Here is a 14,117-nt window from a genome sequence, read left to right on the forward strand (position 1 = left end):
GGGTACATTCAAAGTGGGTGAAAAATCCGAGATAATATTAGGGTATGATGAAACATGTAGTTCATTGCAAGTGTTCACTGTACAGTACAGCATGTAATTGTGACATCCATGATGAAAGCGGGAGAATGGTATGGGCAAGATTTATATGAAATAAGCTGCTGCCTGAGCTGGCAGCTTCGGCTTTTCATAACATCAAGCCAGGCCAAAGCTGTCACAAGGCCGTGACTTTGGCCTGGCTTGGCTTTGCCTATTCAGACCCGGCTTGGGCTGGCCCATGGCCTGAGGCCGGGCCATGCACATCACTACTCACAGGCTGGTGGGGCTTGCTCCTTTTATGTGCAAACAAAGCAAACAACCAATCTCTAAAGCCATATGCATTGAAGCATCCTAAAAAATATATCAATGTAATATATCAATCAGTTTATTGAGTTTATTGCGGTTGATTTGATGGTTAATTCATACCTGGAGCTTTATTGGACAGCAGGAGGTGTGGGATGCAAGCCTCCGGACAGAATTCAAAGTCAATACAAATCTCGAGGATCCCAGAAGTCAAAGTGACCATGGGGAACCAGACAGAATTCAAAGTCAGTGCAAATCTCGAGGATCCAGAAGTCAAAATGACCATAAGTGTGTGCCTCACCAATGTCACAAGGAAGCTTCGGTTCGCGGTTCAGAACGGTTCGGGAAAGTCCGAACCTACATCCGAACTGTCCGAGAGACAGCAGACCACCAACCTCACTCCAGTTCGGTCCACACAAAATGCAGAACTGTGGACCAAACCAAGGACAAACCTGACCATTGGTCAGGTTCAAACCGCAGTTCGGGACTGGACCACAGCAGCACTAAACACATTGGAACGCTTGTCAGAGGCATTTTTGCTGTGTTTTCAGTTGTTCACCATCCATATACTCACAATTCCTCTTCTTCCAAATCAAATCCTGATCTCGTCACTCACAGCCCTTTCAGAATGTCTGTGATCTGGCCACTCGGGGGCCAAAGTTTGGGGCCCTTCGGCCAGTGCGGCTGACCTAAGCGGAGCTTTAACTTATTCGGACATACCTTTGCAATGCCACCACTACCATCCTGCCTCCCACCAGTATTCCTCCCACTGCGGATGCCTGCTGATGCACTCGTCATCCCGCCCACTACATGTAGATGGCACACTATATTCGTGCTCTGATCAAAATGCACCACCATATTGTGGTTGCTCATTGCCCATCCCACCTCATCTTTCCTGCCGGCCTACTTTGTCTCTTGCCCGCCCACCTACTCTTCTCTCTGGCCCCCTCTGTGCACATCATATCTCTCGTTATGGCCATGTCTTCCTTGCAGCAAGCGGACATCGTGTTTCTGGCCAGCTTACATAGCTGTGCGTGAATCCCTGAGTGGTCTCACCTTCAATTGTGCAGTCTGTGGAGGTACTCTTCCGCTCACCATCTGTCGGAGTGATAAGAATGGGAACTCAGGGAAGCCAATGGTCAGGGTATGTGATATGTATATTGTGCTATCGGCCATCATGTTAACCTTCCTTGTCAGCATCCATCCTGTTCCTTCTTCCACTGGTTTCCTCAGATTCTATCGCATCCAGATATCATGGCTCTCATCCCAGGAGGTTCTCCGACTCTTGGCGCAGCCTCTGCAGCTCCTTTCCCTTCAACACAGCCTCTAGCCTTGGGTTCTCAGCTACAACCCAACAGCAAGAAGTTATGCAAGTGAGGTGCCCCATGCATCAGTGCCTTTTATCGCCGAGCTCGTGCGCTGCGATACCCACATGGAAAGTGTCTTACCCATTGCACTACTGAGGATGGGGGATGTCCGGTGCATGTCGCTGATAGCGCAGACAACCAGCACCCTCAGGCTGATATGCAGCAGGAGTGGGATTGGGGATTTGATCAGGAGAGTTTTGCTGACTTGGAGACCAACTGGCACGATTCGTCACTCGACACTGGAGTTGAGATGAATGATGGGTTGAGGGCGCTTCAACATGCACTTCAGTCTGCTGGCACTGAACAGCCTATGTTCCCATCATTCCATTACATCTTGACAGCTCCTGCGCAACCACCTGCACCATCACAGCAGTCTGGTTTACCCTCACTGTCGCAACCCCCTCATCTGCCCCCACTGTCACAACCCCTTTGTCTGCCCCCACTGTCACAACCCCCTCGTCTGCCCCCACTGTCACAACCCCCTCATCTTCCGATGCTCTCTCAGAACGACAATGCCTCTGCCATGCACGCCTTCCCGGTTCATAAGGTATCAAAGGCCCCCCACATAACGGATCAACTTGATCTGCTATGGGCAGGTGATCTAAATACACGCGCACGAGAGGAGATTGAGAGTAAGAGGGTGGCAGATCGTCGCAAGGAGATGGAACAGGCAGCTAAACAGCACTTTGTCTTGTACTGGTTTGATGCTGTAAGTCAGTTCTTAGGTTTGCTTTTATGGCACTTACTCAGTTGATATCTAGGACGATACGCCAGTGTTGATGCAGTGGGTTGTGCACTGCCCATACTTCCTGCAATACCAGCTCTCAGACGATCCCACCCTCATCGCATCCCTTGGCACCGACATCCAGAAGATTGATATTTTTGAGGAAAGCTTTATGCGGTGGATTCTATCAGCACTCACCCACCCCTTCACTCTTGACTCAGGATGTCATGTTTTCATCCGATGCCACAGCATCACTGACTGCAACGACTTTGACGACCTATTCAAGTCTTCCAAGCTGTTGGCTCGCCCCTCCCACATGTGCTTCAACATGAAAGGCAAGCATGATAGTTTGCGCAAGATGAAAAAGCAGCGACAAGCATCTGCTACTGCTTCCTCATCAGACATTGAGATCATTGACGACACACAGCTCACACCAAAACCCTCCTTGGGAAAGCGCCACTGGGTGTTACGAACTAGGATGATTCTGACGTATGGCTACTCGATAAGAGTAATCAGCCAAGGTCGGTTCATGGCTCTGGCGTATACCAGAGTTTGATATTCAAATAAGACAAGACAAGGAGAGTGTCCTCAACTTGAATCAAGTTCAATACGACTTAATATTGGAGGTCTTAAGCGAAGGAAGTTCCAGGTAAAACCTAGTAAGATTAAAGTAAAGAACTACATAGTACAAAGCGAGTTTATATAGTGAACAATAACTGCTTTAGGGCCGGTACAGTGAAGTCGGAATGAGTCAGAGATAAGACAGAGTCAGAGATAACAAGAATAGATCATCTAGCGACGGCATGATGCGATCGTGATGGAATACAATGATGATAAGAGACGAGTCTAGCGATGGCTTTGATAGGGATCATGACGTAATACAATGTGAAGAGAAAATGAATAGGGGCGTACTTGATTGTAACACTGGGTTCAAAGCCCCAGCCGAGAGCAAGGGACACACATTGCTACCCGGGCACGACTGGCACAAGATGATTTCAATGCTCATCTTGCTACCTCGATGTCACCAACACCATCACTACTACCCACTCAACTATCAGACTCAGAAGACAGTTTTGATGCCTGTCAACTGCCAGAGGATGATTTCAATGCTCATTGTGCTAACTCAATGTCACCAACGCCACCACTCACCATGTCAGCGTCGTCCTCATCCTCATCCATTGAGTCTATGCCCATTCGTCGGCAATCAGCACCACCTTCAAAAACCCTCCATTTGGCTCAGGCTGCTCCATGCATCATTCCCATGCATATACTGATATATGATCTGGCCAAGCCACAGCGAAGGTGGCCACATGGGATGTACACAATTGATATGGCCATTGGCTTTCAGCAGATGGTCATCACAAAGCTTTGTGGTTTCTATGGTCAGGAGCAGCTCTTTCATCTAATCTTTGGTGATACCCCATTTGTCAAGACCACATATCATGATAATCACAAGGCATGGCGCGAGACGGAACTGACCATCCTTGAGACACACAAGCAAGCCAGACGCACTGAAGATGGCCTCTGGGCAAACTACCTTGCAGCACGGTGCACTGCCTTGGGTCTGGGCAGCAAGAAGCATAGTGGGCGGAAGTAATTTTCGTTATGTCAGTCACTTGTTACTCATTATCACTCATCCATTCCTCAATGTGCATCTTGGTTTGTCCGATTGCCTTAGCCACCTACTACATACTATACACTTCTCATATGTACCAGCTTGTCACAACCCTTTTAACGAATTAACACAGGGGCAGAGACTAGGACTCAAACGAAAGGTATCACAACAAAAAGATGATAGTGAGCAGGGACGTCCTAGGATTGCTAGCAGTGAGCTAATACAAAAGAGGTTTGAACTAAAGAACTACTGACTACAACGGGCTACCTATATACATACATTGAAGCGGAGACTGAATCTGAATCTGAACTAACTAGCCAATCATAAAATAGAAAAGGGAATCGTACGATGATCTAAATATAACTACCTATGATGTCATGAAACGTGTAACAGCTGTGCAAGTGTTCTCGGGGGTTCTAGAGTCACGTGACTTGATCGCTTGAGTAAGGAAGTCGAAATCAGGGATGTCGGAGATAAGGGTAGTAGGCACTAACGGAATAGAGAAGGTCGGGTATGTAAAGGATGGGTTCGGGTTAGGGTTTGTGAATGTGATAGGTACAGACGCTGACTGAGCGTTAACGACGGGTGCTTGTGATGGGCGCTTAACGGGTGTCTTACTAACGTCTCTAGAGGTCTCACGAGTGTTCAAGAAAGAATAGTGATTTGTGTTAGGAATTCGTGACATTACCCCCTCTCTAGGATGAGCGTCATCGCGAATGTAAGATGGTCGGATATTTCTCTTTCTCCACTGAGCGAATTCTTCTGTGTCGAGAATAGATCCTAGAATTCTTTTGGATTTGGCAGCCGTGGGGTTCTTCTTATGGAATTCTGCAATTAGAATCGGGGAGTTTTTAACGTTCTCTTCTGGCTCCCGTGTCGACTCTTCTATCGGATATCCTTCCCATTTTACTCGGTATTGCACTTTTCCTCGGAATTGTCGGCTATCTAATATTTCTTCTACGACAAATTCTTCCTGTTCGTCAACAATGTCTGGAGGTGGTCGGGTGGGTTGAGAATGAGGGATCAATTGAGATGCATAGTATGGAGTAAGCAATTCCACATGGAAAACCGGGTGAATCTTATAGCTCTCTGGCAATTTCAATTTGTAGTTCACTTCACCGGTCTTCTCTAGTATTTCAAAGGGCCCAAGACGACGATCTGACAACTTTTGATTTGGACGACGTTGTTTAATATTCTTTGCGTCTAGCCAGACCTTGTCTCCCTTTTGATACTGAGGTGCGTCTTTAACTCCTCGGTCATAGAAGTGTTTCATGCGTTCATTAACCATCTTCAGAGTGTTTTCCGCATCATCTCGTGCTTCTCTCATCTGATTTGCTCTCTCATCGGCGGCGGGAATAAGGGATGTAGAGTTCGGAGATACTGTGAATTCAGGATTATATCCATAGAGGACTTTGAACGGACTATGACCGGTTACTGTGACTGCATTGTTGTGTGAAAACTCTGCTATTGGCAGCCAAGATACCCAATCATTCTGTCTGTACGAGGCAAACATGCGCAAGTACTGTTCAACTTCTTGGTTTACATGTTCTGTTTGTCCGTCTGTTCTGGGGTGATAGGAGGTCGACGCAGACCATTTCGTTCCTAATCTATTCGATACTTGTCCCATAAACTTCGAGATGAACTGTGTTCCTCTATCTGAAATCACTTTCTTTGGTGTACCGTGATGTTTCCATATATTTCGTAGAAATAGCTCGGCAATTCCCTTCGAGTCTACGTCTTTGGTGGTGGGAATGAAATGTGATTGTTTCGAAAATCGATCAACGACAACGAATATACTGTCACATCCTTCACTCTTCGGCAAATCCACTATCAGGTCGCATGAGATCGTTTGCCAAGGTCCTTCTGGGACTTCATTTGGCTGTAAAGGTCCCGTTGGTCTACTGGGGAACACTTTCGTTTGCTTGCATCGATCGCAACCGTCTACGTAATCATGGACATACTTCGTCATTGAAGGCCACCAATAGTTTCTGGAAATCAATTCTAAGGTTTTGGCACGTCCAGGATGTCCAGCCGGTGGAGAGTCGTGAAACAACTCCAATATCTCTCGGCGGATCTCTTTATCGTTTGGAACGTATACCAGTCCTCGGAATAACACCAATCCGTCCTCAACATTCCATTCTTCGATTCCTCTGCGCAATTGTACCGGTGCTGCTTTTAGTGTCTCTAGCGCTTTCATTACTTCGGGCTCTCGTTCTGTGCTCTTTCTTATCTTCTTCATGAGTGAACTTTCTCCTTCTATGAGAATTTGGCCTCGTTTAGCAGCATTGATCTTGAAAAATTCCGGTTTCAACAAAATGCGGTCAGAATTATTGTTTTCTACCCCCCCTCTGTGGTCTTCTCTCCGAGATAGACGGTCGGCTTTGTCATTGACTACACCAGGCTTATGTTGGAGCGTAAATTCATACTCCGCCAGGAACAAACTCCATCTGGCTTGCCTTCTTGTCAACTTCTGACTCGTCATAAAATACTCGAGATTCTTGTGATCCGTCCAGATCTCCACATGTTGGGGTTTTCCCTGCACATAGTGCCTCCACTCTTCCAACGCTCGAATGATTGCTAATAACTCTTTGTCGTGGATGTCATAATTTCTCTCTGCATCATTCATCGACTTTGAGTAGTAAGCCACTGGGTGCCATAGATTATCTTCCATCAATTGAGATAGAACTGCTCCTGTTGCGTAATCGGAAGCATCTGTTTCTATTTTCATTTTCTTCTCAACGTCAGGCATGACTAAGACGGGAGCTTCTGTAAAACGCTTCTTTAACTCATCGAAGGCGTTTTGCTGTCTCTCTGTCCAATCCCATTTGGCATCTTTTCTCAGCAAATCATTCATTGGTCTGGCAATGTCTGAGAACCCAAGTATAAATCTTCGGTAGAAGTTGGCAAAGCCCATGAATGCTTGTATTTCTTTTACGCATTTGGGAACAGGCCATTTCAATACTCCTTCTACCTTGACGGGTTCCATAGACACACTGCCCTTTCCACAATCAACCCAAGGAACTCGACTTTAGACTGCTCGAAGCTACATTTCTCAGGCTTCAAGAACAGGTCGTTCTCTTTTAATCGTTTGAGTACTTCTCGCACGACTTTCTGGTGTTGCTCTCTACTTCCATTCGTAAAGACCAAGATGTCATCGATATAAACGACCACTGTTTTGCCGTCTATTAAATCTCTGAATATCTCATTCATCATGGTCTGGAAAGTTGCTGGAGAGTTCGTCAACCCAAAATACATTACAGTTGGTTCGTGGTGACCAAAAGGCGTTTTGAAAGCTGCCTTCCACTCATCTCCTTCTTTCATCCGAATATTGTTATACCCCCATCGTACATCCATCTTGGAGTACATCGTGGCACCAGTAAGGGCATCAATCAGGTCTTGAGATCTCGGTAGCGGATACGCATTTTTAACCATCTTCTCATTAAGCCTTCTATAGTCCATAACAGGTCTCAGTTTGCCATCCTTTTTGGCCACAAAGAAGAAAGGTGCTGCAACTGGAGATTGTGAATCTCTAATACGTCCTAGTGCAGTCTCAGCTTTTAACCAATCTTTCAAAGTGTCCATCTCCTTCGGTGACAAGGGATAAGGTTTCGCATTCGGAGGAAGATCATTGTCATCCTTAAGATCCACAGCATGATCCCATTTCTTTCTTTCAGGGAATCGTTTGGACTCTTCTTCTGAGAACACTCCCAGGTAATCATGAAGCCAGTCTGGAACCATCTCTTCAACAGACTTCTTCTTCTTTGTAGCTTCTTCTGCTACCTTCTGCTCCGTGGCAACCGAGGCTTTGTATCTAATCCATCTTTCAGGACTATCCTCGTCTTCTACCTCTTCACAGGTCGCCTTCCTCGTGTTCATATCTTCATCGTCATCCTCTTCTGTGGGAATCAGATCTGGGACCACATCTGTCTGTTTTTCTGTTTTTCTGTTTTCTCTATTTTTTTGTCTTTGCTCCTTTTTCGTAATACATTTAAGCAGACATCTAGATAACGAAAACTGTCCTGCATTCCAGTCTATTTCTGGATTATGATATCTTAACCAGTCAATGCCGATAATAACATCATCGCTTCCCAAGTCTGTAACCATGAAGGCTGCTTTGTCTTCTACATGGTCACCGATCTTTAGACCTAGTTCGGCGAAATGAGTCATCGATCCAGCGGCGTTTAAAGAACCATCTATGTTCTTGACCGGAATAGGTTTTAATAATTTACGACACCGTACGTCATTGTCCAACACAAACTTCCTATTAATAAATAAGGTAGATGCCCCACAGTCTACAAGGGCTCTAACGTCCACAGTCTTCTTCTTTCCTTTCAGCGTTATTGGAATGTAGAAATGTTCTGATTTTGATCATAGATATATTTCTTCTACATCCGCAAAGTTTGATAAGATCGAATATCTGCTTCCAGACACGTCTTCTTCTACTGTTTCTTCTAGGATCTCTTCTTTCCTAGTGGCTACCCAATCTCTAAACCATTTCGGCGGTTGATTTCTTTCGGCCTTTTCTTTTGCCAAAAATTCTTTGCCTTGTGGTGAAGCGGCCAAATCTTTGAACCACTTAGGTGCTTCTCCTCTAACTTCTCCGTGAGTTAGGGATTCTATGAACCAACTTGGAAGGGTGTCTTCTTTCGCGGGAATGTTATGAGGTCGTACTGTTGTCTCTCTCTGTGGAGACGGAGTTCTGCAATTTCTCGCAATGTGATTTGGTTTTCCGCAACGGTAACATGTAAAGGGCTCTCCGTTGAGCGCTTCTCCCATTGCATTGAACTCTCGCAAGGAATACGTTCTTCTTGTCATTGTGCCAGCTGTATTCTGGAACACGATTCACAAATGACTGGTGGTAGACTAGTCGTAACGGTCTACCCGAAAAGGAATAATGAATGATGAGCTAGTCGTAACGGCTCATCCGAAAGGGAATGGTGATGAAAACGGAAGGTGAGAAAGTAATACGTAAATGGAAAACTGAAGCGGTCCCCGATATCTGATCGGATCTACCTCGTACTTCAGGGTCAAAGGGTCCTGGTAAAACCCAACTGACTCTTCCCTAGATACTAACTACAAAGATGTGTACGTAACAACTATACTCGCCAAGTGAGAGAAACTAGGTGCCTTTGCCAACACTTCCCAAGGGAACACACTAGAAGGACACGTCCGCTCTTCCAGCCAAAGCTTACAAGCGACAGTTCTCGACTAGATGCGTTTCTAAATCCTCGGTAGGATCTGTGCGTAGGACTTATCGCTAGACAACTCTTCTAAACTTGGGTAGAGTAGCCTACGTATCATACAAAGAAAAGGTGATAGGTAAAAAGAGAAGTTATAGTAACGTTGAGCAGGCAGGGTCTTGGGCCAGCACTCAAAGTTGCAGTGACACGCCTAATGTCGTGAACACCTCCGTATACTGGCGGCTGCAATGTAAGGCAGGGCCTGGTATAGGACTACTAACTACGAAAATGGATAGGTATGAATGCGCTCAAGCGAGCAAAGGGGAGAATGATGAAATCAAAGGTTGCAGTTGTTAAGCCGGGCAATATAGAATGGTTTTTGTCGTTTAACCGTTGACTCTATGAGTATAGCAGTCAAGGATTAAAGAACACGTGAAATGTTGATGAAGAGTAACGGATCGTTTGAACGTTTATCGAGCCTAACTTGGCTGGACAAAGTTTCAAAGGATAAAGGTGTGCAAGCGGTAATGCGAGTCGGAGTCCCCTATAGTTCAAACCTAATGTCACAACCCTTTTAACGAATTAACACAGGGGCAGAGACTAGGACTCAAACGAAAGGTATCACAACAAAAAGATGATAGTGAGCAGGGACGTCCTAGGATTGCTAGCAGTGAGCTAATACAAAAGAGGTTTGAACTAAAGAACTACTGACTACAACGGGCTACCTATATACATACATTGAAGCGGAGACTGAATCTGAATCTGAACTAACTAGCCAATCATAAAATAGAAAAGGGAATCGTACGATGATCTAAATATAACTACCTATGATGTCATGAAACGTGTAACAGCTGTGCAAGTGTTCTCGGGGGTTCTAGAGTCACGTGACTTGATCGCTTGAGTAAGGAAGTCGAAATCAGGGATGTCGGAGATAAGGGTAGTAGGCACTAACGGAATAGAGAAGGTCGGGTATGTAAAGGATGGGTTCGGGTTAGGGTTTGTGAATGTGATAGGTACAGACGCTGACTGAGCGTTAACGACGGGTGCTTGTGATGGGCGCTTAACGGGTGTCTTACTAACGTCTCTAGAGGTCTCACGAGTGTTCAAGAAAGAATAGTGATTTGTGTTAGGAATTCGTGACACAGCTATCAATTGATTTGTCAGAGCAGACCTCTTAATGCGAAAGTAAGGACTGAAGAAAGGGAAGTTAACAAAGAAAACTCTGAAGGTGGAGCCTGAGGCAGAACTCTTAATGCGAAAGTAAGGACTGAAGAAAGGGAAGTCCATGCCGTGCGCTGCAGGTAAGGACTGAAGAAAGGGAAGTCCATGCCGTGCGCTGCAGGTAAGGACTTAAGAAAGGGAAGTCCATGCCGTTGCGCTGCAGGTAAGGACTGAAGAAAGGGAAGTCCATGCTGTTGTGTAAGGACTGAAGAAAGGGAACAGACCTTTGTCATCTCGGCTCTAACAACGCCTCCTGAGGAAGGTGAGGAATGGGTGTGAATAAATGACTGCCATTGTGCTATGATACAGAAAATATTGAGATAACTACAAGACAGGTGGATGGTGGGGGAGTTTACCTTGTGTCTGAAGGGTAGCAACAGTTATATGGTTTTGACGGAGGATCATCTCGTCAAGGAAAAAATCATACTTGACCGGCGTCATCTCTCAACAAATGTTATGAAAACCACCAAACCAAATGTTCATTTGCTCTGCGATTGATGAGTTGAAATAGTACTTCCCATTGTCATCAAGGAGTTCAGGGTATGCCTTCATGTCACAGCGCTCACGGCAGAGCATATCGCTAGCCTTGTGCTTCGTTTTGTGATGGAAGGCGTCTACACACATACCCATCCCCTCAAAGAATGCGATATTGCGACTCTCCACTTCACGCAATGCATTACAATTGGAGTCATAAATCATATGCTGGGGTTTACAAGCGCATGGGAGGGTAAACATTTTCTTGATCATGATCTGGCGAAACCTTGGTCAGCATGAGTTCTCCAACAATGAGACTTGAACTTACCAGCACATTTGAGACAGCCTCGTGGTGGTACATTGTGCCACAGCCACAGATGACTCTGCATGGGCGAACAACAAGTTGTTCGTTGTTCGTATGCTGACGGCGAAAGGTAGCCTTGAGTTTAGGTGGCGTGTCCTTGGCGCTGCACCCATCGGCATCCAAATCAGAAGCAACACAATGATCTGATACTCCAGTTGAGGTTGTTGTGGGTGCCTGACGAAAAGCACAGCGCCAGAGGCCTCATCATGCTCATACCATTCTTCAACATCTTGAAGAGGGACATCTTCATCTGCTGAAGTCGCAGGGAGGTGGACGGTGATAGCATCGTTTAATTTGGTGAGTTTTTGACATTGTGTCTTGCTCTTTCCATGGCGTGATGAGTCGATGTTGGCAGCTTCCATGCGGAGATGAACTGGATCGTCGCATGCCTTGCGATTTCTTCTGGTCTCAGTATCAACCATGACTGGCCAATCACAGCCATCGACGGCACAGACAGCCTCAAGGTGATGATGCTCGGCACAGAACCGGAGCCGATTGTTGTCGAGAGGGCTTTTGCACCGTGGAATAGCACAGCAGGGGCGTCCGACGGTCACGCCATCGGTGACGATGACCTCAGTACGGTGCAGTGTACCGTCTGGTCACTCGAAAACGCGCATGCATCCGAAGCAAGCATGAGGGAGTTCATCTTGTCCTTGAAGAACCATCCGAGTGTTGCGTGCGTACATAGCGCCTGTGAATCGATTTTTCTGTTCGCCATCATGAGGCACAACAAGCAATTCATTACGTCGTTGATGATCGTTGAGCAGGGCAAGAAGCGTAAAACAGTCCCAGACTTGCTCTGTTGTCAGAGCGTTGCCAAACTGCCAGCGATCATGATCATCATTGTTGCAAAGGTTGTGACGGGTCTGGGCAATTGCATATAGGTTGGCATAGTTTGTCACCGATACACTAGCGAATGGACCAATCACAAGTCAATGTCTGCACCCCCAAGAAGTAAACGCAAAGACGTACGCAATCTGCATCAGATCCTTCCAGTGTATGGTGAGCTGTAGCTCGACAAACTGATGATCAGTGACCTGTATGTACTGCAGCATGCCTCAGTAGTATGTTTGGAGGCCGCCTTTGACGCTATAGTTGGCCTGATAATTCGTATTGCATTCTTCATCAAAGTTAGCGACTAGCGCATGGACTTGAGTACAGTGGACTTACCTCGGCACTTCAGGTGTACTGTCCAGCCAGGCTTCGCACCCTCACCATGAGTGAACAAAACAATGCGACGTGGTTCCTCCTTCTTCAACAGCGATCCACGCTGCCATGCAGCGCACTCATGGTTGGCGCATATCTTGATGGGAGGGTATAATGTACGTTTTGCTGTTCATCACGTCAGAGAAATCAAGAAGTGCGAAACAAAAACAAACTTACTGAGTCCTAGCTCATGACCATAGGTCCTGAATGCATCTTCATCATCCGCACTTGCCTCAGCGCTACTTGGGAGCTCCCATACAATGTCCTTTGTAAAAGACCACAGGACATCAACTACATCCAACGGCATGTCAAGAGAGGCTGCAAGGAAGGCTTTAACACTTTGTGGAAGAAAATTGGGAGCACAGAAGATTGAGACATTGTATGGCTGAGGTTGGAGGATGTCCTCCTTGAGTATCTTAGTACGGCAAAGGAAGGTGGCGAAGTTGTTGAATGAGAGGTTAGCCAGCAATGTATGACTTTGTACTGAGGCAAACAGTTCACTGATGTCGGGTGGGTCTGCAGCTGTCGTCAATGGCGCCGACATCGATGGGGGCGGCGCAGTGGCTGACATGAGGGCGGCGCAGTGGATGACATCATCCGCCGTTCGATTGCTTACGTGGTACGTCAACCTCACCAATTTAAACTCCGACTAAAATACTCACGTGCCCCGAACTCTGACCCCGGAGTGGCCATTTCCTGGATGTCCTCAGCCCTTTCCGCAAAACTTCCTCTATCTTCTTGTCAGTCTTGTCGACTTCTATTGCTGACCTTGTCTCCACAATCCCTCTCCAATCTCATGTGCATCTCATAGCCAACCTGTACGCTTTTACCTCCCCAAGATATGCGATTCTGCCTACTTCGTCTTTGAAAACATATCTCCAGCTCATGACTGCTTCATTGAGCATCCTCCCTGTGCACGCGCTCAATCCACCATCAGCATCCGATACTCGCGCCCCCGCAATGTCTTGGGCCGACGATGGTGATTCGGAATCAGAGCAACCGCAAGTCACAGTTGTTACATCTTTTGCACCGACGCAAAGGCTGCCCCCGCTGGATGCTCGGACACAGAAACGCCTCCAGACTCTTCTGAGTCCTTCGCACTTGAATGCCTTGCTGAAGGCAGCTCAGCATGATCGTGGCGCACTTCCCGATCTCGTATCATGGCTTGTTAACTTGTGCACCGTATGGCCTACCCGGAAGGACAAAATACTCAGTACGTTGCTGCTATATGGAGGGGGTGGGCTTGTGTGTGAGATTTACCGTGTCTATGTATGGAACTCTCCACTTGGGAAAGATGAAAATATGTCATCTTTGATGGATTCGTCTTTGTACCTCCTGCGGTGAATCATACTGATCATAATCAAGACCCCTTGCTGGCATCAGCGTGGCCACCTCTACTACTGCTCACCGAGCTTTGTACTCAATCGCTCTTGACGATGGGTGATGACGAGTTTTTCTCCAACTCCCGGACCTCGTTGACTTTGGACCAACTGGTGGCCTTTTCTCGTGCACTGTTTAACGTCGCGTTTATTCTTTACTGGCGGGATGACCAAACGAAGATTCAGGAGAGCGGTGTACCGGGCCTGAATCTCCGTTGGGTAGGTGTACGAGACAAGATAACGAAATA

General features: G+C 46.6%; 4 protein-coding genes across 4 annotated transcripts; 2 read left to right on the plus strand and 2 right to left on the minus strand.

Annotated features, from left to right (window-relative positions):
- Positions 1 to 1,311: 1,311 nt before the first annotated feature.
- DFJ58DRAFT_733812 (uncharacterized protein) lies at positions 1,312 to 2,986 on the plus strand (the record flags this gene model as incomplete). Its single annotated transcript, XM_041386352.1, has 5 exons — positions 1,312 to 1,369; positions 1,410 to 1,483; positions 1,537 to 1,712; positions 1,836 to 2,415; positions 2,468 to 2,986. 5 exons carry the CDS (start codon positions 1,312 to 1,314, stop codon positions 2,984 to 2,986), a joined length of 1,407 nt encoding a protein of 468 aa, XP_041238133.1.
- Positions 2,987 to 3,448: 462 nt separating this feature from the next.
- DFJ58DRAFT_733813 (uncharacterized protein) lies at positions 3,449 to 4,027 on the plus strand (the record flags this gene model as incomplete). The annotated part of the gene is made up of 1 exon (XM_041386353.1): positions 3,449 to 4,027. The coding sequence occupies one exon, from the start codon at positions 3,449 to 3,451 to the stop codon at positions 4,025 to 4,027; it is 579 nt and encodes a 192-aa protein (XP_041238134.1).
- A 6,863-nt stretch (positions 4,028 to 10,890) lies between these two features.
- Positions 10,891 to 11,706, minus strand: DFJ58DRAFT_733816 (uncharacterized protein; the record flags this gene model as incomplete). Its single annotated transcript, XM_041386354.1, has 3 exons — positions 10,891 to 11,196; positions 11,249 to 11,387; positions 11,435 to 11,706. The coding sequence occupies 3 exons, from the start codon at positions 11,704 to 11,706 to the stop codon at positions 10,891 to 10,893; spliced, it is 717 nt and encodes a 238-aa protein (XP_041238135.1).
- A 636-nt stretch (positions 11,707 to 12,342) lies between these two features.
- Positions 12,343 to 13,083, minus strand: DFJ58DRAFT_749256 (uncharacterized protein; the record flags this gene model as incomplete). Its single annotated transcript, XM_041387642.1, has 3 exons — positions 12,668 to 13,083; positions 12,455 to 12,616; positions 12,343 to 12,422 (listed from the first exon to the last, which is right to left on the minus strand). The coding sequence occupies exons 1-3, from the start codon at positions 13,059 to 13,061 to the stop codon at positions 12,343 to 12,345; spliced, it is 636 nt and encodes a 211-aa protein (XP_041238136.1). The 5' UTR covers positions 13,062 to 13,083.
- Between the last annotated feature and the right edge of the window lie 1,034 nt (positions 13,084 to 14,117).

The sequence above is a fragment of the Suillus subalutaceus genome (assembly GCF_016647625.1).
Source record: "Suillus subalutaceus strain FC151 chromosome Unknown DFJ58scaffold_158, whole genome shotgun sequence".
Taxonomy (NCBI): Eukaryota; Fungi; Basidiomycota; class Agaricomycetes; order Boletales; family Suillaceae; genus Suillus; species Suillus subalutaceus.